This window comes from Oryctolagus cuniculus, chromosome 2 (genome assembly GCF_051225735.1).
Source record: "Oryctolagus cuniculus isolate XC-2025 breed Fujian yellow rabbit chromosome 2, ASM5122573v1, whole genome shotgun sequence".
NCBI classification, from domain to species: Eukaryota; Metazoa; Chordata; class Mammalia; order Lagomorpha; family Leporidae; genus Oryctolagus; species Oryctolagus cuniculus.
The window spans coordinates 137012032-137039969 of record NC_142868.1 but is presented as its reverse complement, the minus strand read 5'-3'; the positions used below and the strand labels follow the sequence as shown (position 1 = coordinate 137039969).

Sequence of the window (27938 nt, the reverse complement as noted above, 5' to 3'; positions counted from 1 at the left end):
TTTCAATTCTGCATTTATTGTCTCTAGAAGGTAACCCTGGGCTTTCCACTTCTCACACTTGGAGTCTGAAACAGAGAAGAAAGTCCATTACAAATGGCTAAAGGAGGAGGACCAACAGGTGCTTCAAAAAGTTCATGAATAAAATTTTATGTTTAATGGAAAAAATTTTGAAATCCATGCTGTTTTTTCATAATGCATATTTTCCACAAACTTTTTGAAGGCCCTCATATGCGTGGATTTCAAAATTATACCAAATAAAATTATCTTTTCATTCTAATTTCCATAAACATTTTGAAGTCCTCACATGTTAAAAAAAAACCTTAATTTCATTCATAATCAAAGATGTTTAAAGATAACATGTTTTAGCCATTAAAATTCTATTGTTTTAATAGATCTCATTGTTGACAAGAATGTGATGTAGTACAATAGGTTAAGCCATTGTTTGTGATGCTGGCATCCCATAGAAGTGCTGGTTAAAGTCCCTGCTGAAGCGCCTAAGAAATCAACAAAAGATGATCCAAGGACTTAGGCCCAATGCCGCTCATAGGGGAGACCCTGAATGAGGTACAGGCTCTAAGCTTCAAGTTGGCCCAGCTCTGGCCATTTAAGGAATGACCCAGTAATGGGAGGTTCTGTGTGTATGTGTCCCTCTCTCTGTCCAATAAAAAAAAAAAAATCTTAAAAAAAAAAAAAAAAAAGTGATGCCAGCAGTACTCTTACATTGCTGGTGGTGTTATGAATTGGCACTATGCATCAAGTCATAGAATATACCTACCTGTGACTCAGGAGTTCTACTTCTGGGAATCTAGCCTGAAAAAAAATAATACAAAATACAGAAAGTGCTAAACAAATGAAGGTTTTTTTGTCATCTTTATGAGAACAGAATATACCCAACAATTAGGAAACTGTCTTACTGAATGGATCATTTAAACATGTCAATGACAGAAAAATCCAAAATAGTGCATTAATAACATGTACCCTCTGATGATTTTAGTTGCAGAGGGAAAAATTTGGACACATTTTGGTATATCTCTTAGCAGTTCTGCTAGGATGGTTACATAATTCTGTGACTTTAATTTTCTGAAAGCTCAACTTGAAGAAAAACCCATGACTAAGAAATAATCACTTGAATCAGGTTTAGATATTGGAACCCATTTAAGGTATTGGAACCCATTAAGTGTATCACGGTGGGTGATAAAGCACTGCAATCAGTTGCCTTCATTTACTCTAAAAAATTTGCCTATTTTCTATCCATTCCCCTTTACATTTCCAGGTTGGGTTTTGCTAGAGCGACAGAATTAAAAGGGATTTCACAGTTACCCACATCCCAACTCTGACACTTTGCAGACATCCTCGATATTGGGCAAGTTTTTGCAGCTCCTAAGTTTTCTCACATGTAAAATGGGTATAAATTAAATAGGTTAATATGTATAAAGTGCCTGGTACCATGTAATTGAGTGCAAAATAAGTATGAATAACTATTTTTATCTACTCTTGATCAAGTCTTTCTACTACACACAAGATTAAGGTTTTTGGTTCATATTTAGCTTTAAGTTTTTTAACTAACTTTTTTTATATTTAAAGAATGTTTCAAACTTCAGGGACAAATTCACATATTGCTGTGTTTACCTGAAGGGTTAAAGGATAACTGAATCTTATCAGCTTATAATAAAGTACATTTTACATCACTGTCTGTTTTTAAGAATTGGCTGGAAATTTCCAGGAATATTTAAGCATCAAAGTAAGAACACTTGCTGAAGCTTATCCATATTGCCTTTAATGTCACAGTTCATTAAAAAAAAAAATTGCTATTGGCTTCATTAACCCCAAAGAGGTTAAGGCGCACGAAGGGGGTGATGTGAGGAATGGAAACCCCATCTTTGCTTCACTTATTTAGGGAGGCAGGTGCATCCCCTCACTTGGTTGCCCAGCTGGATAATTTGCTATCCAGTGTTATCCAGTCCACTTTTCCTGTACTCACTGAACTAAGGCTTGGTAGAGAAGATGCAGTAGATAGAAGTCCTTGCTCACTCAGCTTTAGAGTTCAGTCCCCAAACTTACAGTAGCCTGAAAAGTAAGGCTTTCATTTGGAAGAAGCGGACTTTGTTGAAAGGGGGAATAAAAATGTACTATTCTGGTGGAACAGAGCTTAGATGAGCACCCATCAGGTAGTTCTAGAGGAAGGAGGCAAGGCAGGACATGAGGAAGTCTTCCTGCTACCCAACCTGAAGACCTGAAATGGCAGGAAGGACTCCACGCTCTACCTACCACCCAGGACCTCAACCCAGGGACAGGGGAAAGTTACTGAAGACAACAGAATCCAACAAAGGAAAGCAAGAACTTGCATCCACTTCTCATAAGACAGCCTCTGAGACTCCAGTGACTACACACAGCTGAGGGACATCACCAGGCACCTGAGCCTCACTGCCCGACTAGGGGTGAGGAAGCCACAGAGGCCTGGGTTCCAAACAGAAAAGACACAGCAGATCTACTTAGAGATGCAAAAGCACAACGGGGCCACGGGCGTTCACAGGAGACGTCAGCTCGCCACCACCCAAGACTGAGGCGGCTAGAAACGAGCTGGTGTCTTTCTAGCCTGCACAGTACATTCCTCATACCTGGGCTGGGGGCAGGAGTCACTCAGGAGGCAAAGAACCCCAGCAGGAGCCTGCACGTGAACCGATACAGTATTCACTCAAGAAGGCCCACCTCAGTGTGGCCAGACCATCAGTCTTACCACCATCCAGGCCCTGAGAGCCTTACCTAGGTCTCAGGAATGGGTGGAATTCGGGGCAAAAAGGAAAGTTACATTCATTCTCTCTCTCTAAATCTGCCTTTCAAATAAATAAATCTTTAAAAAAAAAAAAAAAAAAACTAGAGTCATGCATGATGTAAGACCCAAACCACAGCCACAGGTGACAAATCCAAAGAAGAAACATAGTGGGGCAGTGACTGCATTGCCATCCAGCAATGCCCAACTCCAATACAACAAACCTACCCTTTGGAACTCTAAATTTACTTATTTACAAATATTTATTTTCATTTTGTTTGAAAGGCAGAGAGGCAGTTCTTCTAGCCACTTGTTCACTTCTCAAATTCCTGTAACGTTTGGACCTGGGCCAGGAGCCCAGAACCAATCTAGGTCTCTCACGTAGGTGGAAGGGACCAAAGCACTTGAGCCATCACCTGTAGTCTGGCAGTCTGTGCATTAGCAGGTAACTGGATCAAAAGAGCCGAGACTAGAACATGCTCAATATGGAATATATGCATCCCAAACGCAAGAAAGTCTCGCTCCAAAGCTCCAATTTTCAATAAGCGCTCTTGTTAATCTTTGTCCCCACCAGACCAGACGCTGTGGCTTCACATGGCTCGCAGTCCTCTGTCTACACTCACAGTTGCCAATTCAATCCCCAAGTGAAGCTGCCCTGGCCCCCGAGGTTAATCTCCACCCCTGCCATCAGCGGATTCTTATGTACTTCATTCGGGATTTTGCCTCCCAGGAATGTTGTTGATCTTGCACAGGCTGTTCTGACTTCATCTTCAAATCCCCAAAAATGCCCATCTCTGCCAGCACCAGGATCCTACTCCTGACCCTCTCCGAAGCAGGGAGAAAGGTAGCACACCTGTAAACTGAAGCTGGAGAGGCCATGTCTCCCAGCTCCCAGGTACTTCTGAACATGAGCATTTCAGTCCCATGAGCCCTGTCCCCCATCACTGGGCCTGCAGGCAGGGTATCTGGCCAGCACCCTGAAACCCTATGTAGTCACCTTTTGGGTAAGCTTGTCTGAACCCTCTTGAGAATCCCTTGTCAAATAAAGGCCAGCCAGGGCATCACTTCCTTGGCCCCTTTCTCTTGGACCATCCTCACCCAACTATAAATGCAAACTTTTAATAAAATCAGTAAAAGTGATAATGGACAACTGCTCAACTCAAATGCAAACAAAGATCCAGAGTTAACTCTAACAGGAAAAACTAGCCAAAAAGATGGCTGCACAGCAAGCACTCCAAACAAAAATGATTTCCACGTTTCCTTCCTAAACAATTCAGTCCTAAAGCCATTAGTTGAGTGACAGCAAGATAGGAGGAGACACGGTGACTGAAATGAGGTATCAAGATCTAAGACAGACAAGTCGGCATCCACCCAAGAGGAGACATCCATGCCGGGAGTGAGGGTGGCCCGAGTGGAACTGGAGCCATGAGGGTTTTCAGGGAATACGGAGTGTGTCAAAAAAAAGCCCATGGCAGGTGAGAATAGCCACGCAGGGAGGAGGTGGCAGCAGAGGTGAGAGAGGGGTTAGACACAGGAGTATCCTGGGATCAATGGTCAATTCCAGGACTCAGGGTGGAAAACGCAAGATAAACTTGGAGCAACTTGTGCTGGAGGGCCAGTGATCAAAGAATGATCAGACATGCCAAACAGAAAGGTAGCATGCTTGAAGGGGCTTTCACTGGCCACAATGAGGATGACTTGAGTAATAAGATCAATAATGAAATATGATATTGTGAAGATATATAAATACTACTAAATTAAACAGAAAATCATACATTTATACCCATGCAAAAAAGTAAATACAGAAATAAAAATTGTGGTACATGCCATAGACTACTGCTCAGCAAACAAAAGCAAGTACAAAGGATTAATATAAACTTGCATTACTGGGGGAAAAAATCCAATCTCTGAAGTTATATATGCTAACATTCCATTGTTGTAACATTCCCAAAGTAAACTGCAGAGACAGAGAAAGGACAAGCGGTTGTCAGGGATCAGGAAGAGTGAAGGAGCGGGGCAGATGGAGGGTGTGAGTCTGACGGAAGCACAGAGACCTTTGCGGTGACGGAGCCCTTTGTCTGCAGTGCTGGTTCCACCCATGTGACCAAATGACACAGAACAATATACATGTGGTAGCCACACGTGTGGGTACTGCAGGTCACATAAGACGCAGCTATTGGGGGTATCCGAGTGAAGGGTACCAGGGACTTCTCTGTACTATCTTTGCGACTTCTGTGAATCTGTAATTACTTCAAAGTGAGAAGTTTAACAAAAATAGAATGTTTGATGAGTAACAAGATATTTAGATAGCTTCAAAGTACCTCCTCACAAAACACATACTAATTACAAAAGAAAAAGACTAAAGTGGGAAAGCTTGCAAGTGATCAAAGCTGAGTATCACTAGAAATAGACCAAAATGTGCCCCATCTTCAAGAGGCTGGAGTAGAAAATGGCTCACTTCTGTGACTCCTGTCAAAGACGCACATTTGAATCTAATCAGGAGGAAGCGTGCAAATGCAGAGAGAGAACCATTCCGGGAAACAACTGGCCTGTCATCTTCAAAAGTGCCCAGGTTTTAAAGCCACAGAAAGGCCCAGGAGCTGTTCCAGACTGAAGGAAACCAAGTGCAGTTCGTGATTCTCAGCTGGGGCCTTTTGCTGGGCAGGACATTACTGAGACACCATTGAAACCTGAATGGGACCCAAGGATGGCATGGCAGCAATGCGACATCAGCTTCCCGATTTTGTAGCTACTCTGATCACACAGGAGAGCGCCCCCATTGGTAAGAAAACACACTGAAGTAATTAGGAGCACGGGGCATCAGACTGGAAACTTACTCTCACATGGGTCAGAAGTTCTTGGTGCTGCACTTGTAACCTTTCTACAAGCTGATCACTGTTGCAGAGTAACCTTACTATTTTTAAATGAGTGATCTGGATTTGAACGTGAAGGCTAAGGAACCTTGGTCGACACTGGTGAAATCCCAGGATGTGTCTTCAAAGCAGCCACACTTGACAGGAGTTACATGTATGCAAAAATCTCAAATGGCTGATTCATTCTGTGTTCATTCTAAAATCAGCATACTCTCCTTCCAAAGGACAACAAACTTGGTTAAAAAAAAAAAAAAAAACTAGTGTTTTGTTCCATTTCTTTTTGAAAATAATTATAGTCAGAACATGGCTATTCTTTTCTAGGAAATATCAGCCCCCTCTTCTAATGGATGTGCTGTTAAGTGGTCTGTCGCCCTGAAGAGCATCCTTGGAAAACAAAGACTTCCAGGACACACCTGCCACTGGTGAGGGTAAGCACCAGCCTGCTCTGCTACTGCACGCACACCTGTCCAGTCCCAAGCCCACCAGGACTGGCAGGAAGGTACACCTACATTAAAGCACCATGAAAAAAGACATGATGGGGGCCAGTGTTACAGCAAAGTGGGTAAAGCCGCCACCTATGATGCAGCCATCCCATATAAGCATCAGTTCAAGTCCCAGCTGCTCCACTTTCTGATCTAGATCCCTGCTAATGCTCTGGGAAAGCAGTGGAGCATGGCCCAAGTACTTGGCCCCTGCCATCTATGTGGGAGACCAGAATGGAGCTCCTGGCTCCTGGCTTCAGCTTGGCCCAACCCTGGCTGTTGTGGCCATTTGGGGAATGAACCAATGGATGGAAGATATCTCTCTAACTCTGCCTTGAAAGAAGGGGAGGAAGGAAGGCAATGAGAAATAAAAGAAAATGACATGATAGGGGCCAGCACTGTGGTACCACAGGTCAAGCCACAGCATGGGAGGCCAGCAACCCATATCAGAGATCCAGCTGGAGTCCTAGCTGCTCTATTTCCGATTCAGGTCTCTAATGTGCCTGGGAAAGCAGACGATGATGGCCCAGGTACTTGGACCTCTGTCACCATGTGGTAGAACAGGACAGAGTTCCTGGCTCCTGGCTTTAGCCTGGCCCAGCCAGAACTGTTGCGGCCGTTTGGGAAGTAAACCAACAGATGGACTGTGTGTGTGTGTGTCCTTCCCTGTCTCTGTTGTCCTGCCTTCCAAACTCACAGTCACCCCATGTCAGCTCATGTTGGAGCAACAGGAATTCTGCTTTCTAAAGGGTTGACCAGTAGGGAAAGGTTTGTATCTCAGGTGGCCAGAATATGAAAACCTAGACTGCACACACACACACAGATGGAATCCTTAGAGAACAGTCACCAAGTCAGAAACAGAAGCCAAGACTGGTCAGCCAGCAGAAAGCCTGTAAGACCTCAAATCTGAACACAGTATCAGTGATAGTCTAGAGAGAACACCCAAACCACTTATCACAACAGAGCTGGGATGTCTGTGGCTTCCTACCGCTCACCAGTCAATACTGACTTGCTCATGGTGAGCCAAGCAAACTTGATAAAAATGTGTCCAAGTGAACACTGACACGCCAGTTACTGAGTTACGCACTTTGCTGATGTGATGCTATTTGAATCTCCTAGCTATCTTATGTACAAGCTAAAATTCTCATGTCCATTCTACTGATGGGGAAACTGAGGCACTCACTCAAGGTCACACAGCTGGCAAGTGGTACACTTTTTTGCTATTCTCTGCTACATTCAATTGCTATTCTAAATCAACCATCATTTGTGAATCCACAGCCCCCTACCCCACGTCTCTTTATCATGCCAAGAAACTAGCTTATCACAGTATACTTGGTTGTGTTTCCCACAAGACTTATTTGAATAACAATCATGTTACAGGGAGGGACAGATCAAGGGGCTCCTCGGATCCAGAGCAAGGGCAAAGCATCCACCTCTAGACTTGGAGGAGCAGGCTGCTACTTCAGCTGCCTCTTTAAGTTTGACAAAGTAATAAGAACTGTCACGATAAACTCTTGGCCATTGCACAGAAAATGTCTCCACACCAAAACAAAATAACAAACAAAACACTAGCACCATGAATCTATGGTATGGCAAGCTACTTCTTTTTCTGCAGACTGCACTGTCTAGCAACCTTTTAATGTGTTAAATGGAGAAATTACAAAAATAAGCTTGGGTCTGCATTGGGTTTCTCTGGAGGAACGCCCCCAGCCCTGAGCAGCTAGCTGCCTGTCAATCAATGTAAGTATGTTAACAATCTTCCAAACTACCGAGCTCCGTCTCTCCATTCTGGTGCTTTTACCCATCAGTTTTGCTTTAATCACGTATAGTACGGAAAATGCCACACCCCTCAGAGCACACAGTGAGCTATTTCCGAAGGAATACTTTACCAGACTTCTGGCCGGGCAGGTAGCTCCAGCTGTGGACGTCATGCTGTGGCGACAGGCGTACACTGGCTCACCACTGTGTTCTGCCCAGGGCCCTTCCTCCTCACTCTTCAAGCTGACGATGGCACAGCTGGAATGCTGAGTAACATTTCTCGATAGCTCTCTAGCCAAGGATATGGGTGGTTCTGAAGTATTTTTGCTATAGTTCTGCTCATCTGAGTCTTGCTTCTGGAAACCATATTCAGTTGTCAAGTGGTATAATATGACAAGTTTTGAAGACTGAAATCAATATATTTCAAAGTTTTAACTGATGAGTTTTCATGTAGGTGATAAGGGCAATGCTGAAGTTATCATGGAGGGAAAAATGTTGCTCAGGGCACTAATGGTATGTTTGCTCTTCTCTGACCTTAAAAACGGCTGTATGATGGGGAACTGTGCTAGAAATACAATGGCATGAAACAGCCTATATTTTATAATGAATGCAGCATACAACAAAGCACTTCTGTTATACAATTAACATGCAAGGAAAAACTAAGGGAGCCACCCGCACATGTGCAAACACTATGACCATCCAACTTGGCCAATAGGATAATCCATTGCAAAATGTATCTTCCCATCAGGCATCTAAGCAGGACTAAGTGGGCAAGAACAAGAGGAAAAAACCCAAAGTACGACTGTACAGCTGGCTATTTCTGCCCTAAGTTTTCAAATGTCTCTCTTCTGTCTAGTATCTCTCCTCCTGTTCTGTCCCTAAACTCAATCACAGTGCTACTTGGAAAAGACCATCACGTCATCTAACAGCTCTCTCAATTCTGCTTTCTACTCTCAGATCTCCACGTAAAGTGGTCTTGAAATTTGCCCCTCTGTCTGGACTGCAGGGATTGACCAGAAGTGCAGCCTCGACCTTCCATCAGGTGACCTCTTTACCCCCTCCAATGATGTACCCAACTGCCTTCCTTGTCCATGGCTTCTCTGTTCCCCCCTCGGTTTTTCAAGATTCTCTCCACCTCAACTTTGTTCCTTCACCTTCTCCTCCCTAATGGTTCCTCCTGCCATTGGCATCACTTATGGCTCATTGCTAAGGCCTTTCCTCTTTTCATATCTCTCCCAATTTATTTTTCAGGCCTTTACTCTTGGCCTCTCCATGGAACAGGTCCATAAAAGCAGCCCATGCCTGCCACTGCCTGACGGACACCTGTGAGCCACTCACCCTGCTAATGGTGCTGACACTAGAGGGCTCCACAGTTTACCAAGCAAGTCCATTTTATGTCACCCACTGAGTGATGGCAAAACTGCTTTCCGAGTCTGCTCTGATGTGTGCTCTGCTGAAGGAAAACTGCCTCCAAGAAGCAAGTATACAGAGGCCTCTTCTCATATCCCAGCAGTTAGGACCTAGGGTCCCTACAGGAATTCCCTACAAGACAGGTGAACAGACGTCCAGGGACTTCAAAGCTCATGCAGATCTGGGTTCAAATCCCAGTCCTTGGCTGTGTGGCCTTGTTTCCTTCCTTGTAAAAGAGATCATAAGTAGCTCAGAGGACTGCTCTATCTGCTAACTGGAAAGTGTATGTAAACTGCTTAGTGCAGTGCCTGCAACACAGGAAGGCTCAACAGAGAGGCTATTATCACTCTAAATTCTCAAAACCTTTACCTCCAAGTCGTTGGCTCCTTCCAAAACATCACTGAGAATCTGTATGTATTCAGTCGCACCTTTCAGAATATCAACTTTGCTAGGCTTCCTGCTCTGGGGGAGAAATGGCACAAGTGCCTTCAGTTTGGCAAAACCACGGTTGAGGTTTTTTATCTAGAAAACAAAAAGGCATAGTGATTCACAGAGAGGCTATTTGTACAGACATCCCCCAAACCACTGTGGGGTTTGTGAGGGGTCATCACCACAGCCCTCCTGTTGGGGGCGGAGGAGGCGGGGAGGGACTGTGGTAGGAAAGCAGGCACAGTCAAAAGTCACCACTCCCCTGGCAGTGCCCAGACAGTGAGGGAGATAGAGTGGCATAAACTCAGCCCTGCAGGTGGACGGGCAGGCAGGTGTGGCTGTGTGCACACTGACCCCACTCCTCAGACTCAGGAAAGCATTCTCACTGCATGACAACACAGCGACAGCAGTGCTGGCTCAAAGCTGAGTCAACTGTGCCAGGATTTAAAACCCAGCTCCCCCACTTACTACTGACTTTACTAAAGTGTGTGGCTTAGTTCACATCCCTAAGCCTCAGCTTGTCCAGCCTCAAAGTGGAAAACACCGACCCGGTCGGTACCTGTTGGGGGTTTAAGCGACATAATACACACATGGAACACCACCCAGAAAGTCCTAAGTGGCAGTACTGCTGCTGCAGCCAACATCCCAAAGCCTTGTCTACTGGAGCGCTGTTCCACTGCCCCTTCAAGCTCCTTCCCACCGCGTGAGTGAGAGACAGATGCCCCGTCTGAGATTCTGCAGGTGGACGTGGCTTCAGAGACTCCTCACTTTTAATTTCCTCCACTCTTCAGGGTCTCACACTTTGGTTTTAAAGGCCGTGAACTCTCATGCTCATGCCCCAGAGGACACAGTCCCTGGAAGAACTGGCACCCACTGCACCATAAAGCCAACATACCCAATTATGTCAAGACAGCCCCTCCCACTCGGGAGCAAATAGAAAAGGGACACAGCCAATTCATGGGAGGATACATTGACCAGTGAACATGTGCAAAGGTTTCGTGTTCCTCAACAAAGAACTACAAACCAACACAAACTAGGGATTCTCAGATGGCTGAACAGAGGTGCCCAGTGCTCATCGTCCTCACAGAGAAGAGCCAGGACAACAAATGGACCAGTGCATGTCCAGGTGATTGGCTGAGGGAGAGCCGAGGAATTGAACAAGGGAGAAATGGGAACCCTGTTAGGCAGCAGAGAGTAGCAAACGCCAGCCCCACCCCGCCGCTGGGGACCCAGCATCGTGGGGGAGAGGGTAGATGGGAGAGTCCCCACTGGGACAGACAGGTAGGAGGTGTCAGCTGGATGAAAGGAGCTGACCACAGGGGCTGCTATTTGATAGCTCCAGCTGACTGCAGCGTCACAACTCCGGCGGCCCAACCCACCATGGGACAGCTGGAGCCAGCCACACAGAAGCCCCCACAGGACAGCCTGATCCACACCATCAGGTTGCCCCACCCCACCTTTTCCATGCCATGGAAGCTGCAAGTTCCACAATGTTGCAAACTTAGAACCAGCGCCAGCTTGGAAATATCCAACATGGCTGCAGAATGTGTCCCCATGACGACATTATAATGACATTATGGTAAAATTACCATGGTCGGTACTCCCACACCCATCATGCACCTGCCTTAAAAACACTTTGGATGGTTCCAAAAAGGGGCACAGAAATGGGTGGTACCAAGTCCTGCCCCAAACCCTGCCCCCTTTTGAATATTAATTGAAGTCCCAACCCAGACACCATTCCCTATGCCTCTGGGTAGTATATAAGAATGGCCAGAAAAGGGAGAGGGAGCGGGAGAGGGGAGGGTTGTGGGTGGGAGGGAAGTTATGGGGGGGGGGGGAAGCATTGTAATCCATAAGCTGTACTTCAGAAATTTATATTAACTAAAAGTTAAAAATTATTATGAGGGCAAAAATAAAAAAAGTGACCAGAACCTTGTTCAGTTGATATTTTTACGTAGTGACTTTTTGTTCATTCCTTCCCTTGAGCTTGCCTGCACTTAGTTCTTGAATATGCACTTCTGCTTTGCTTTACATAAATCTTACTTCCCTGTACACATTTGTGCCTCCACCTTGAATTCTTTCACATGAGTAAGAACTCAGGATAAGCCCAGCCAGGGGACCCTATCACCCAAGGTCATGCAGCATCCTGCACTGCAGGTGTGTCACCCTCAAGACCTGAGGAACCAGGGTGCATACCCTCTGGGATATGGAGCCTGTCTCCTCCCACTGTTGTCTCCTAATAGTCCCATCTCCTGCTGCTACCACCAACACTTGCCACTGCAGAGCCTGAGGATGCACCTTCTGAAGTCCAAGCCCTACAGTGCCACTGCTATCACCATCACTGTGAGTCCCGAAGAGGCCACTTCCCCTTTCAGGCAAACACTGCTAGTGGTACTTGTTGTCCCTGCCCCCCAAGTCTGGGAAGGTCCACACCCTGGTACTAATCCTGTAGCTGTGACACTCATTCAAATGGGGCCTAGGGACACATCACACAATGACACGACGACACCACTGTCATTGCTGGTGCTCACTCCTACAGAGCCTGGGGGCACGTCTCCCATGTTCCTTGACCCTGGTTACCTATGATGGCAGAGCTTGCCTTTGAAGGGCTGAGGCTACATTCACCATGCTGCATACCCCCAGTCCCACCACTCCCATTGCCAGAGCTTTCCCCACTGCTGGCTGTGTCCACCTCTACAGGGCCGAAGGACACATCCCCTGTGGTCCATACCCCTTGGCACTGCCCTTGCCACTACTAAAGGCCTGGCCATGATCTATGCTGGGCCCCCAGGTCCTGAGGTCATCCACCTCTGGAAGCCCACATCAGCAGCAAAGCTGTGCTGTCACCTACATAAACACCTACAGTCTAAAGACCACTGAGACACTGCCGCTGTTGATTACAGCTGAAGAATCATTCAGCAGCCACACCCATGCTCCCTCAGAATCAAAGCCCAAGCACTCTATCCAATGGACACACTACCACTCACCTACAGGGAGAAGTCTTTCTCTATGACTGCCACTCCATACAATTAGGAGAGATACTCTTCCGAGATCAGATGAGATCAGGGTGGTACGGCCATAGACAGGAGAGACCCTCTTACACTAGACACACAGACACCAACAAGGGGGTACAGAAGCCTAAAAGGCAAGGAACCATGACACCTTCAAAGAAACATAACAATTCTCTAGCAGCAAACTCCAAAGAAGACAAAATTGATGGGTTGCCTGAAAAGGAATTTAGAAGAATGATTTTCAGGAAACTCAGTGAAACACAAAAGAATACAGGCAAACAATTTACTGAAATTAGGAAAATAACTCAAGAGATCGAGATCATGAAAAAGAGCCAAAGAAAAATCTTGGAATTGAACTCAGAAAATCAAATAAAAAAGTCAGCTGGGAGCCTCAACAACAGTCTAGATCGAGGAGAAGAAACAATTTCTGAACTTGGGAACAAGTCTTTTAAACTAACCCTGTCAGGGGCTGCTGCTGTGGTGCAGGCGCTTAGGCCACCCCTTGGGACCTGGATCCCATGTTGTAGTGCTTGGTTCAAGTCCTGACTGCTCTGCTTCCAATCCAGCTCCCTACTAACGCACCCTGGGAGGCTTCTGATGTTGTCTCAAAGTCTTCAATGGTTGGGCCCCCGCCAGCCATGTGGGAGACCCAGATAGCATTCCAGGCTCCTGGTTCTGGCCTGGCCCAGCCCTGGCCATTGAGGGTATTTGGGAGTGAACCATGAATAGAAAATCTCTTGATCGCCTCTTCCCTTCCTCCCTCCCTCTCTCCATGTTGTTCTGCCTTTCGGGTAGATGAAAACAAATAATTACTTTAAATTATAAAATTTTCAAAGATCTTTCACTCTCTGTCTCTCCTGGTCACTCTGCCTTTCAGTAAACAAATCTTTGTCTCTTGGAGTGCTTATCTGAGTCCCAGCTGTTCCACTTCCAATCCAGTTCCCTGGTAATGTGCCTGAGAAGGCGGCAAAAGATGGCCCAAGGAATTCTAACCACATGGAAGACCAGACGGAGTTTCAGGCTCCTGGCTTCAGCCTGGCTCAGCCTCAGAGGTTGGAGTCATTTGTGAATTGAACCAGCTTATGGAAGCGCTCTCTCATGTACACTCTCTATATCCCTCCCTTTTTTAAAAAATTTATTTCAAAAGCAAACAAAAAATTGGGCCAGCGCTGTGGCGCATCAGGTTAAAGCCCTGGCCTGAAGTGCCCACATTACATATAGGCGCCAGTTCTAGTCCTGGCTGCTCCTCTTCTGATATAGCTCTCTGCTGTGGTCTGGGAAAGCAGTAGAATATGGCCCAAGTCCTTGGGCCCTTGCACCTGTGTGGGAGACCCAGAAGAAGCTCCTGGCTCCTGGCTTCTGATCAGCGCAGCTCCGGTCATTGTGGTCATCTGGGGAGTGAACCAGTAGATGGAAGACCTCGCTCTGTCTCTGCCTCTCACTAATTCTGTCTTTCAAATAAAATAAATTTAAAAAAAAATCAGCATTAGAACACATGCAAAAATAAAACTCACTGACAAATACACAAATAAAAAAAGAACCAAATCTCAGTATACAAAACAACCAACCCTCCCAATACATACACCAATAAGAGAAATGGAAAGGACAAAGAATATGCAAAACAATCAGAAAACAAAACAAAATGGCATCAATCGTTACCAATAATACCTTGAATGTAAATGAATTAAATCTCCCAGTCAAGATACAGAGCAGCTGAATGGATTAAAAACTAGGAGATGATCCTACTGTCTGAACTCACTACACCAGTAAAGACAGACTAAAAGTAAAGGGTGGGGCTGGTGCTATGGCAGAACAGGTAAAGCCACTGCCTACAGTGCCAGCATCCCATATGGGTGCCAGTGCTAGTCCTGGCTGCTCCACTTCTGATCCAGCTCTCTGCTACACTAGAAAAGACATAGACTAAAAGTAAAAGGTTAGCAAAAGATACTCCATGCAAATGGAAACCTCATCAGCATATGGAGGATTCTCTAGGAATGACCAAATGCTAGGCCTCAAAATAAATCCCAAATAAAAAAAAAAATAAAAATCTCATCATGTATCTTCTGTTACCACAATGAAATAAAACTAGAAATCAACAAGAGAAACTTTAGAAATTGTACAAATACATGGACACAATGCGCTCTTGGATTACCAGTGGGTCAATGAAGAAATCAAAAAAAAAAAAGAAATGTAAAAATTTTCTTTCTGTCTCTCCCTCTCACTGTAACTCTTTCAAATAAAGTCTTTAAAAAATAATAATTTTATATACCAATAACAAATCAACTGAAAAAAAAATAAAGCAATCCCATCAGGAATATCCAGAAAAAATAGGAATAAATTTATCAAGGAGGTAAAAGATCTCTACAGTGAAAATTATAAAACACTAATTATAGAGGCCACAAAAACAAAAGATACTCCATGCTCACAGATTGGAATAGTGTTAAATGTACATACTACCAAAAGTGATCTACAGATTTAATCAAAAAGCCATGAAAATATCAATGATATTCTTCACAGAACCAAACAATCACAGAATTCATCTGGAACCACAAAAGATACAGAATAGTCAAAGTTTTCTGAGAGAAAGGAATGAAACTGGAGGATCACAATACCTGACTTCAAAATATATCACAAAGCTGGGGCTGGAGCTGTGGCATAGTAGGTAAAGCCTCCACCTGCAGCGCCAGCATCCCATATGGGCAGTTTGAGCCCCGGCTGCTCCACTTCGGATCTAACTCCCTGCTGATGACCTGGGGAAGCAGTGGAAGATGGCTCAAATGCTTGGGCCCCTACACCCACACAGGAGAAATAGATGAAACTCCTGGCTCCTGACTTTGGCCTGGCCCAACTTCAGCTGTTGCAGCCATTTGAGGAGTGAACAAGCAGATGGAAGACCTCTCTCTCTCTCTCTTTCTCTCTGTAACTGACTTTCAAATAAATAAATCTTAAAAAATTACAGCACCTCCACAAAAACAGACATATAAACCAATGGAACAAAATACAAGAATCCAGAAATTAAACTTAACCTATGTATTCACAACCAACTGACTTCTGACCAAATTGTCAAAAGCATACATTAGAGAAAAAACAGTCTCTTCAACAAATGGTATAGGGTGGAATGGTGCTCACTTGTGGTGCAGCAGGTTAGGCCCCTGCGCGGGATGCACACATCCTATTTCAAGAGTGGCTATAAAGACCCTCGCAGGTGATGGCTCAAGTACTTGAATCCCTGCCACCCACAGGGAAGACCACGATGAAGCTCCTGGCTCCTGGCTTCAGTCTGGCTCAGCTCTGGCTGTTGTGGCTATTTGGGGAGTGAATCAGTAGATGGAAGATCTCTCTCCATCTCCCTCTCCCTCTCCCTCTGCAAGTCTTTCTCTCCCTCTTTATCATTCTGCTTTTCAAATCAATCAACTTTGAAAAAAATAGTATTGCAGAAATTGGGTGTACCTATGAAGAGTGACATCATATACAAAATCAACTCAAAATGGATTTGGATGGAGAAGTCGCACTGACCTCAGTCACACACAAGTACCAGGAAGAAAAAAAAAAAAAAAGGAACACATTCCCAGCAGACTGAGAGAAATTCTCAGTGGTAAACAGATCAGAGATCCCATGGAGCAGTGAGGAGAGAGGACAGACACAGCAGCCAGGCGGGTCCACCAGCGACTCTACATATACACTGCTGGCGCCCAGCTGGGAGGCACCATCTTCCCAGGTAAGGTGAGAGGAGGCTGCCACAGCCTAAGACTAAGAGGGAATGCCACAGTTCTCACCGGCTTTGAGTTTGGCCTGGAAAACGGACTGGGGTCTGAGAAACTATACTTTGAAGGGAAACCATATTGCTTCTGTCCCTTCTCTCACCAGAGCACCAGTCTCAATTTCCTGAGATGGAGCTGTCAATCTCTGCCCTGACTCAGGGAATGGTGGGCAGCTCACGCCAGGGATGGGGTAGCTCGCATGATGGAGAGTGGGCCCCTGCATCCTGTGACCGTGAGAGTTCTCAACATAGGCCACAGAGCCGAGAGGGACATGGGTTGTAGCTGGGACCCTGTGCATCCATGCAGTGTGACTGCAGAAACGCAATTTCCTGTGTGCTGGATTACAAGTGGAGCAGCTGAGACTTGAACCAGTAGTCATCTGGCATCAGAGGTAGTAGCTAAACCCACTGTACCACAATGCCGCATCCTTATACACGTTACTAGCATCCTTATACACCAACAATGCTCTGGCTGACGAAGAATTTGTTGGATCAGTTTCATTCACAATAGCTACAAAACATTTTTTAAAACCTTGGGATAAATTTAACCAAGGTTGTGAAAAATCTCTAATGAAAATTACAAAACATTAATAAAAGAAATAGAAGACACAAAAAACATGGAAAAATCTGCCATGTTCATGGATTGCAGGAATTAATACCATTAAAATGTCCATACTACAAAAAGCATTTATAGATTTAATGTGATCCCAAAGAAAATACCAAGGGCATTTTTCTCAGATCTAGAAAAAACCCTAAACTTCCTATGGAAACACAAAAGATTCCAAATAGCCAAAGCAATCATAAAGAATGAAAACAAAGCTGGAAATATCATAATACTACAAAGCTATTATAATCAAAACAACTTGGTACTGGCACAAAAAGAGAGATGTAGACCAATGGATCAGAGTAGAAATCCCAGAAATTAATCCACACATCTAAAACCAGCTAATGTTTGGCAAATGACCCAAAGTCACTCCCTGGAGAAAAGAAAGTCTCTTCAACAAATGGTGTTGGGAAAATTGAATTTTCACATGCAGGAGTTTGAAACAAGACCCCTATCTTATATACTATACAAAAACCAATTCACAATGCATCAAGGATCTAAAATCAAATTACTAGAGGGAAACATAGGAGAAACTCTGCAAGACATTGGCCTAAACAAGGACTTCTGGGATAAGACCCCAGAAGCAAAGGCAATAAAAGAATAGACAAATGAGATTGCATCGAGCTAAGAAGCTTCTGTACAGCAAAACCAACCATCAAAGTGAAGAGGCAATCAATAGAATGGGAGAAAATATTTGCAAACTAGGCATCTGATAAAAGATCAATATCCAGAATATATAACAAGCTCAAGAAACTTAATAAATAATTCAGTTTAAGAAATGGGCAAGGGGACCAGCATTGTGGCAGAGCAGATTAAGCCACCACCTGTGATGCCAGCATCCCATATGAGCACTGATTTGAGTCCTGGATGCTCCACTTCCAATCCAGGTCTTTGCTCATGCACCTGGGAAGGCAGAAGTTGGCCCAGGTACTCGGGCCCCTGTCACCCATGTGAGACACTCTAATGAAGTTCTAGACTCCTGGTTTCAGCCTGGCCCAGTCCTGATAGTTGCAGAAATTTCAGGAATAAACCAGCAGATGGAAGGTCAATCGCTCTCTCCCCCTGTAACTCTGCCTTTCAAATTAACAAATTTTTTAAAAAGTTACCACAAAAAAGAAAACAAATGGACAAAGGATACAAATAGTCATTTTTCAAAGGAGGAAATACAAATGACCAACAGACACATGAAAAACTGCTCAGGATCACTAGTCAGCAGGGAAATGAAAATGCAAACCATAATGAGGTATCACTTCTCCCCAGTTAGAATGGCTCTCATCCAAAAATTAAAAAAAAAACAAGTGCTGGTGAGAATGTAGAGAAAAAGGAACTCTAATACATTGTTGGTGGGAATGTAAACTAGTACAGCCATTGTGGAAGACAGGATGGAGATTTCTCAGAAATCTGAAAGTAGATCTACCATATGACCCAGCTCTCCCACTCCTGGGAATATATGCAAAGGAAATGAAAGCAACATATGAAAGAGTTACCTACACTCCCATGTGTATAGTGGCTCAATTCACAAGTTCTAAGATATAGAATCAACCTAGATGTCCAACAAAAATGGCATATATATACATAATGGAATATTACTCAAAGAAATTCTGACATTTGAAACAAAATGATTGCAACTGGAGGTCATTTTGCTAAATGAAATAAGCGAGACTCAAAAAGAAAAACCACGTTTTCTCTTCTTTGTAGTAGTTAATAGAGAAGATAAAAATTGTGAGAATGTCCAGTCATTTGGTATATAGTTAATAAATGCTGCTCAACATGGATGAATTTGGAAAATACACACTTAGTGAAATAAGCCAGTCCCAAAGGGACAAATACCATATGTTCTCCCTGATCTGTGATAACAGAGAACCTAAAAGGAAATCTGTAGAAGTGAAACTGACAATTTGAGAAGCAATGACTTGAACAGCCCATGTCTTGACTATCGAGGAACAATTTTTTTTTCTCTTCTTCATACTATTTGTTGAACTCTTTACTTAACAGAGAATTAATCATAGGTGTAAAAATTCAATTGCAAATAGATCTCAGTAAAAAACACAAGTGGAGGGGGCTGCACGGTGGCATCGCAGTAAAGCCATCACCTACAGTGCTGGCATCTCATATGGGTGCTGTTTCAAGTCCCGCTGCTCCACTTCTGATTTAGCGTTCTGCTATGGCCTGGGAAAGCAGTAGAAGATGGCCCAAATCCTTGGACCCTTGTACCCATGTGGGAGACCTAGAAGAAGCTCCTGTTTCCTGGCTTCAAATTGACACAGCTCCAGCCATTGCAGCTAATTGGGGAGTGAACCAGTGGATGGAGGACCTTTTTGTCGCTCTGCCTCTCCTTCTCTGTGTAACTCTTCCAAATAAATAAATCTTTTTAAAAAATGAGTGGGAGAAAGGGAGGAAAAAGTTTGTAACTATAAAGTGTGGGGAGCAATCCGGACTAGACTAAGTTACTCGAATTAGGACTTATTCTATGCATCTGCTCTCCCACAATATGGCGCTGGGAGAGAAGTAAACAGCTTCCGCACAGCTGCCTCCAGTTCAACCAATTAACTGTAGGACTTGCTCCTGATTGGAGAGCAGCGTACTCAGCCGAGTTGGGATTGGCGGAGGAGGACTATAAAGGAGGAGAGAGACGGCATGCACCAGGAACATCTATGGGGAACATCTAAGGGAACCCGTGCAGCCCCCAGAGAGCCGGCCGGCGGTGTGCCGCTCCCCTGCGGAAGTGGGGAATGCGGCCAGGGGGAACTGCCCTTCCACGGAGGTGGAAGGGATAGTAGCCAACCCGGGAAGAACCAGCAGCAAACCCGGGGAGGGCCGAGCAGACGAAAGAACAGCGCAGGGTCCTGTGTCGTTCCTCCATGAAGAGGGGGAGCGACATAATGGTGCCGTGACTCGGATATGAAGCCTAGGCAGGGTTTAGTGTCGTTCCTCCACGAAGAGGGGGAGCGACATAATGGTGCCGTGACTCGGATAGGAAACCTAGCTCGGATAGGAAACCTAGGACGGATAGCAAACTTAGGAGGGAAGAAACGGGAAGAAACGGGAAGAACTGGGAAAATATCGGAGAGAGAAACTAGCAAACAGCCTAGGGAAATTACCGGAGAGAGAGACTAGCAAACAGCCTAGGGAAAAGCCGGACGAAAAGGGTGCCGGAAGGAGCTATTGAAAGCCTAGGCATAGACTCGGATACGGACTACGGGGGGAAGCTGGGAGAAATCTCTAAGGTCGAAAGCGAAAGTGAAAGCTAGAACAAACAGACTCGGACGCGGACTGTGGGGAGAGGCCAGGAGAAATGAGGGAGGAATATCGTTGGAGGAAAGCTTGGGGAAATATACCGGGTAGAGAAAAATGTTAGGGAAATTGAAGCCGCGGGGGGCAGGCCAAGGCGGAAACGAAAGCCACTTTGGGATTCTCAAGTTAGCCCGGGAATAGGGGGCGAAAAGTTGAAACTAGAAGCTGAGACGTAAGCCAGATTGGGATCCGTCTGATTAGCCCGGGGAGCAAAGGACGGGAAGCCAAATCGTGGGGCGGAGACGTACGCTGGGTTGAATTCGCCAGGCTAGCCCGGGGAACTTAGATTGAATCCTAGTGGCGGAGACGCAAGCTACGCTGTGTTACTCGCGGAAGCCGCCGCGTGCAGAGAGAGCACGGGGCGTGAGTAGATAGGGAACGGTTCAGACGCGAAAGGGTTAAGCGTGGAAACCGCGGACCGCGCAAAGCCGGGAAGCTGCGCAGATGAGAGAGGCGCGCGGGCTGAAGCGGCGCAGAGCCGGGAACCCGCCGGCGGGGCGAGGTGCCGGGAAGCTGCGGGGATAAGAGAAACAGAAGTTTGGAAGTGAAGTAAAAGAGAAATGGGAATGTTGGCAGACAGAAGTAAAATGGGAGAAATAGGAATGCCCGGAGATAGAGAAATAGAGAAATAGAAAGGCCTCCCCTCAACATGGCAACGAGAAAGTTTGGATTCGGTCTGCCTGATTAAGTGAGGCGATGAGCACGATGAGCACCTGCGGGCAGCTAGCAGCTTATGCGCCGCAGGTCACCGAAGACAGGCACGAATTAACATCAGTAAGGCTTCCCCACAACGCAACAATTAGAAAGCTTGGATTCGGTCTGCCTAATTAAGGCGGTAAGCGCCAGCAAAGCTCGACCAGAGTATGAGCTGCAGGTCACCGAAGATAGGCACGAACCAACACTAATAAGTCTCCCCCACAATACGGCAATGAGAAGGCTTGGATTCGGTTTGCCTGATAGGTTTTGTAAACACCTGCAGGCAGTTCTAGCAGAGTAGAGCATGCGCTGCAGGGCACCGAACACAGGCACGCATCAGCGCCTAAAAACCTCCTCACAATGGCGAAGAGAGGACCCGGATTCGGTTTTCCTGATTGATAGGACTTGTAAGAGCCTGTGGCAACTCTAGCAAGTACAGCAGAGTGTGTGCTGCGGGACACCGAAGACAGGCGCGTATCAACGCCAAAAAATAAAAAGAAAGGGGGATCTGTGGGGAGCAATCCGGACTAGACTAAGTTACTCGAATTAGGACTTATTCTATGCATCTGCTCTCCCACAATATGGCGCTGGGAGAGAAGTAAACAGCTTCCGCACAGCTGCCTCCAGTTCAACCAATTAACTGTAGGACTTGCTCCTGATTGGAGAGCAGCGTACTCAGCCGAGTTGGGATTGGCGGAGGAGGACTATAAAGGAGGAGAGAGACGGCATGCACCAGGAACATCTATGGGGAACATCTAAGGGAACCCGTGCAGCCCCCAGAGAGCCGGCCGGCGGTGTGCCGCTCCCCTGCGGAAGTGGGGAATGCGGCCAGGGGGAACTGCCCTTCCACGGAGGTGGAAGGGATAGTAGCCAACCCGGGAAGAACCAGCAGCAAACCCGGGGAGGGCCGAGCAGACGAAAGAACAGCGCAGGGTCCTGTGTCGTTCCTCCACGAAGAGGGGGAGCGACAATAAAGCTGTATAGTTCTGCATATATTCCTATGGACTTACTTCCAAGGGTACAGTTTAAAAGCTTGCTATGGGACCCCAAATCCCATTAAGCTGGGTGGTAAAAATGCTATCTTAAGTGTTAAAGTGATCATATAGATAGGATTAAATGTTAAAGGGATCATATAAATAAAATCAAGTGTCTAGTATAATAGATATAATTAAAAAGGAGAGAATGTTCTAACATGGGAAGCAGTCCACACAGCAGACTCATAGAATTACAATCACTTCAAATAGCACTCTGACCTCAGAAACAGCCCTTAAGGCATCCTAGTCTGGCTGAAAAGCCCATGAGAGCATTTCAGGCATGGAAAGCTATGACACTGTGGCAAAAAAAAAAAAAAAAGTCTTACATGAAGGATCTCTGTGGCTGGTACCTCAGTGGAAAGAAGTGGCCATCAAAGAAAAATGTACTTTTCTCTGAAGGGAGGAGAGAATTTCTATTTTGCTTATGGTCTTGTCTAAATATTAACAGAGACTGTGGATTCAAAAGGCTTCCATGACCTTGACAGCTCACGTCCAAGAGCCTTGAGTGATCACCAATTCATACACAAGTGTTTATTATTAAATTAACAATAGGAATCACTGTGCACTTACTTCCCATGCAGGACTTCTGTCCTCAATGAGTTGTATGAGAATTAACTGTAAAACTTATTCTCAGTTTGTGTGTGTGTGCGCATGTACACAAATTGCTGAAATCTTTACTTAGTATAGAGTTGGTCTTCTGTGTATAAAGTTAACTGAAAATGAATCTTAATGGAGAATGGGACTAAGAATGGGAGAGGGAGGAGGAGGTGGGGTGGGAATGGGGGTGGGAAGAATCACTTTATTCCTAAAGTTGTATTTATGAAATTTGTACTCCTTAAACAAAAGGTTTCTTTGGGAAAAATAAATGGAAAGACATACCATAAAAAATAAATCAATGTTGCTGTGTTAACTGTACCATGCAAGTGACAACGTACTGTTTCACATGCTTAAAAAAAGGAAATGTGATGGGGGAATGGTGAAAATCCTTGAGGTTCTAGTAATGCTTTGTTCTTAATTTGGGTGTTGGTTATGAGTATGGTCATGAAGAGTTAAAATAGTATATGTGCGGGTGTAAAAAGTTAAGCTTAAGCTTACAGGTTTAAACCTTCCTGGTACAGCTGTAAAAATAAGACAGAGTGAAGTAGCACCTTGACAGTAGGGACTCCATTTTGGTGCACTTGAGATTCCATTCTGAGACTCTGGTCTGAAACTATGATCTCAAATAGTCGGACAATAGCAGTGCACTACATCACCCTTGGCAGAGCACAAAAACCCCCTAGCATGATTGCTCAAGCTTAAAAGTAAAAAGGTTGCACCTGGGTTACCTGGGCTAATAAAGATGTGATTTGTCTGTGTCTTACATTAATGTCAAGTCCTAATTGCTAATTGTAATATTGTAACTGGTATTGTCAAGATTATGATGAATATTAATTTCACTTAGGTTTTAGGTTATGTTGACCCCAGTAACCATATACTTTTGATTTTATGTACTCTTTTGATTTTAGCAACTGTGTATAGCAACCATGTATTCTCCCCTTCCCGGTTTTGCGGTTTTTGCCTTTATAAACCCTAACCTTTGGTTATTCGGGGCTGCTTTGCTCATGTATGATCAGACAGCCCCAGCATGCTGGATAATCAATAAATCTTTAACCCTTTGCTGGTTGCATGAGAGAAAAGTCTCTTGGAGTCATTCCTCAGGCGGTGGGCTTTTTCAGACTCTAACAGTCAGATGACAAAATCACTGATCTGTATACTTAAATGCATTTCTTGATATGCATACTATATTTTAATGAAATTTTAAACAAAAGGATAAAAGATCTAAATATAAGACTTGAAACTATGAAACTGTCAGAAGAAAACAGGGAAAATATTTCAAGAATTTAGTATAGGGCCCAGCACTGTGGCATAGTAGGTTAAGCCTCCACCTGAGGCATCGGCATCCCATATGGGTGCCGATTAGTGTCCTCGCTGCTCCTCTTCCAATACAGCTCTCTGCCATGGCCTGAGAAATCAGTGGAAGATGGCCCCTGTGCTTAGGCCCCTGCACCTAATATGGGAGACCTAGAGGAAGCTTCTTGCTCCTGGCTCAGCTCTGGCTGTTGCGGACCAGCAGATGGGAGACCTCTCTCTCCCTCAAAATAAATCTTAAAAAAATATTTCAGTATAGACAAGGATATTTTGAGTAATACCCCAGAAGCACAGGCAACAAAAGCAAAACAAGACAAGTGGGATATCAAGCCAAGCAGCTTCTTCATGGCAAAGAAAACACTCAACAGTTAAGAGACAACCTACAGAATGAGAGAAAAGATTCACAAGTTATTCCCTGGACAAGGGATTAATACCCAGAAAATATAAAAATTTCAAAAAAAAAACAGCAAAATGAAAACTAAGTAATTCAGTTGAAAAATGAGCAGATAATCTGAATGCACATAGGATATACAAGCAGCCAAGTATAGAAAAAATGCTCAACATCACTAATCAAAGGAAATGCAAATCAAATTCACAAGATATCATCTCACCCTCATTAGAATGGTTATCATCAAAAAGACAAAAAATCGCTGGTAAGGGTGTGGAAAGGGGAAACTCAGATGCTGATGTTTAGAATAAAATTAGTACAGCCACCATAGAAAACACAAAGGAGCTTCCTCAAAGTTGAAAACAGAACTACCATATGATCCAGCAATCGCACAGCTGGAGACATATTCAAAGAAAATGAAATCGTTGTGTCAGAGATATCTGCAAGCCCATGCTCACTGCAGCAGTATTCACAGTAACCAAGACACAAAAGCTACCAAGATGTTCACTGATGGATGCCTGGATAAGGCAAACGTGGCGTACACACACAGTGGAGTATTGTTCAGTCCTAAAAAGGGTGGAATCCCACCATCCGCAGCAACATGGAACTGGAGGACGCTGTGTTGTGTAACACAAGTCAGGCACAGAATAAAAACCCCTGTATATTCTTGCTCATTTATAATCGCTAAAAACGCCAATTACATTGAAGTAGAACAGACACCACTGGAGCTGGGGGTAGGAGAAGGGCAGATGGAGGGAGGGCAGATAATGGATACCAAATACATTTGGGGAGGGGAAGTGGTTCTGATGCTCCATGCATAGGATATCTATAGTCTACTACTATTAATTATATATTCCAAAATAACTAGAAGAGGTTAAAGGTTCCAACCACACAGAAATACATTTGAGAATACGGAAACACATGTGTAGCTGTATTAATTTATAATACTGTACCCAAAGTACAACTATGTCAATTTTAAAAATTACACACCAGTTTTCATGTAAAAAGTAACATTTCTGCTTTGTTATTCATACCCAGCAACAGGAATAGCATGAAAAACAAAATATTGCACCCTTTGCTTTCTATAAAGGGTTACTAAGTTTTTTTAGTAATTAGGCAAATTGTATCAAAAGTCCTGAGATTGTGCATGTCCTGTATCCCAGGAACTCCACTTGCAGCATTTTATTCCAAGGCAATGATCAAACAGGCACATAGCTTTGGGGACCAGAAAAAAGCTGCAAACATCATTACTGACAGTGGGAGATGGAAGGAGAGAAGGCGCGTTCATATGACAGGCCACGCAGTCACACACAGAGCTTGAAAGATTTAAGAAAGTGAGGAAATGTTTTTTATAATGTTCGATGACAAAAATTACAAGGATATCTACTGGAAGCTCACAATTTTTGTAAGATTACATACATGACACACAGAAAGAGACTGGAAGGATACATAGATATTTGAGGTAGGGGCAGGTGTTTGGCATAGCAGAGTAAGTCACTGCTTAGAACACCTACGTCCTGTATCAGAGTTCCAGCCCAGGCTTCTGTTTCAAATCCATTCCTGCTCAGGAACATCCCGGGAGGCAGCAGATAATGGCATCCCTGCCACCCACCTGAATGGGGTTCTGGGCTCCTGGCTGCAACCTGGCCCCGCCTTGACTGTTGGGGGCATTTGGGAATTAACCAGTGGATGAAAGCTAGCTCACTCACGCTCCCGCGCTCGCCCGCTCTCAAAAAAAAAAGTAAGTCAATTTTAAAAAGATGTTCCATGTAGTTATCCGAATTGTCTCCATTCTTTTAAGGCAAGTCAGGTGTGTCAGTTTTATCATTACAAAGAACAGCAAAAGTCGTTAGTTTTTTAGTGGCTAAAACCTGGACCAACTCTGAAGAAGAAGGCAATAGCTTCCTGGTGGGATGGGCCACTTAAATCATGGGGTCAAAATCTCCTTTAAGGACCGCCGAAGCAGGGAAAAAAAAAAAAAAAACGGTTACTCTCAAAGTGCCTGGTGCCTGTCAAAAGCAAACCTCTCCCCCTCGCAATCTTGCAAGCGTCCTTTCGGTATTCTGCTCATGCCCTTTCCCAAAGTTCCTGGGGGAACCACTGAGGCTAATGTCTAAAGGGCCTGGCTGGGGTGTCCAGAACAGCCTCCGAGCAGAACTGACTCCTCCAAACCCCAGCCTCCACCTGCCCGCTGCGAATTGCCTTTGCTTCAACCAAACCCCGAATGGGCGAAAGCAGAGAGCAGAGCGGATCCTTGGCGTCGGGGGCCAAGCATACAGATAGCAAAAACCGTCAGCAGGTGCCGCTGCAACCCGGGAGTTAAGCGTCCCGTGCCTGGCGGCCGACAGTCGCGAGTAGTTGGTTAGGAGTGTGGGTTGCATCCTGGGGCGTGGTGTTTCGTCACTTAAAAAAAAAAAAAAAAAAGGTAATCCCGCCAGACCCCCACCCTCTCCCCACTTCCAGGCCAAGATGCAGTGGGCAGGGGAAAGGAGCCGGGGGCGCCCTTAAGTGGTGCGAGTTAAGCTCAGCGCGCTCGTGCCAAGCTGTGCAGGGCACTTGCCCACCGAGACGTTTGTGAGGCTGTCGAGGGCCTCCATGGGTCCCCTCGAGCCCCCTCCAACGCCCGGGTCTCTCACGAGCCCAGGAGGTGAAGCGCTGAGGCGGCGGTCCCAAGGCCGCCAACGCAGGACGCGCCGATCAGGGGAGGGCGGGGCCGGGCCTCGGGAGGGCGAGGTGGCCAGGGGCCCGCGGGTGGGCGCGCGCCGGGTGCGAAGGCCAGGCTGGCTGGGGCCGCTCACCCGCTCGCGCTCCTTGGCGTTGGCCACGCGCCGCCGCTCCAGCACCAGCTGCAGGTCCTCCGTGGACGAGTAGCCGCCCGAGGGCCGCCGCTTGAGCCGGCAGATGGCGGCCAGCCGCGGTAGCGGTCCGAACTGCTCACGCAGCACATCCTCCAGCACCTCGGCCTGAGGCGCGGGCAGCACGGCGTCCATGGTGGTGAGCGAAGGCCGGCACGCCCCGGCCTTTCACCGGCGCCCCGGGGAGGGCGGGGCGCTCGGGAAGGGGCGGGGCGCCCGAGGCGGGGCGGGGCCCTCGGGTAGGCGGGGCCGGCGCACCTGGCGCGCTCTCAGAGCCGCTGTCCGCGGGCTGGTCCCGCCCCGCCCATGGTCATTTACCTCGCTGGGTCTCACTTTAAACTGCAACCGGAATCTCCCCGGGGAGGGTTTGTTTGGTTTAATCCCCACATCAGGATACCAATCCCCCAAATTCTGACTTAAGCAGTCTAAGTTGGAACCCAAGCGTCTACAAATACACGTGTATGATAGGTGTTCAAATGGTTCATGGAAAGCAGAATTGCAAGGTAAATTTTGGTTAAAAAAAAAAAAGTTCAAGTCTAGGAAAGGCCTTCAAAAAGTTAACGGAAATGGGTACTGTGAAAAAATGATGAATTTCAAAGATTTTTTTGCATCAAAATGGACATTTTTCAATTGCATGCTCCGTGAACATTTTTAACTACCTACCTG

The 27938-nt window shown here is 45.5% G+C and overlaps 1 protein-coding gene across 6 annotated transcripts; it reads right to left on the bottom strand.

The window, feature by feature from the left end:
* On the bottom strand, positions 1 to 27477 carry FIGLA (folliculogenesis specific bHLH transcription factor). 6 transcript variants are annotated; one of them, XM_089327582.1, is made up of 5 exons: positions 27216 to 27477; positions 9663 to 9755; positions 8015 to 8290; positions 776 to 810; positions 1 to 65 (listed from the first exon to the last, which is right to left on the bottom strand). In XM_089327582.1, exons 1-5 carry the CDS (start codon positions 27405 to 27407, stop codon positions 53 to 55), a joined length of 609 nt encoding a protein of 202 aa, XP_089183708.1. In that variant the 5' UTR covers positions 27408 to 27477; the 3' UTR covers positions 1 to 52. The 6 variants fall into 6 exon arrangements, with proteins under 6 accessions (XP_089183708.1, XP_089183707.1, XP_089183709.1 ...); XM_089327581.1 differs by having other exon boundaries at positions 9663 to 9815; positions 27216 to 27475; XM_089327583.1 differs by having other exon boundaries at positions 8015 to 8239; positions 27216 to 27475.
* Positions 27478 to 27938: the final 461 nt, after the last annotated feature.

What these genes read in the sequence shown, in the direction of transcription:
- FIGLA (XM_089327581.1), bottom strand. Translation starts at nt 27,407, where the DNA reads ATGGACGCCGTGCTGCCCGCGCCTCAGGCCGAGGTGCTGGAGGATGTG. An exon ending in ACGCCAAGGAGCGCGAGCGG is followed by an intron (nt 9,816 to 27,215) that starts GTGAGCGGCCCC and finishes TTTGTTTTCTAG; the next exon opens with ATAAAAAACCTCAACCGTGG. An exon ending in CCTGCCCGGCCAGAAGTCTG is followed by an intron (nt 811 to 8,014) that starts GTAAAGTATTCC and finishes ATTTTTTTTCAG; the next exon opens with GCTAGATTCCCAGAAGTAGA.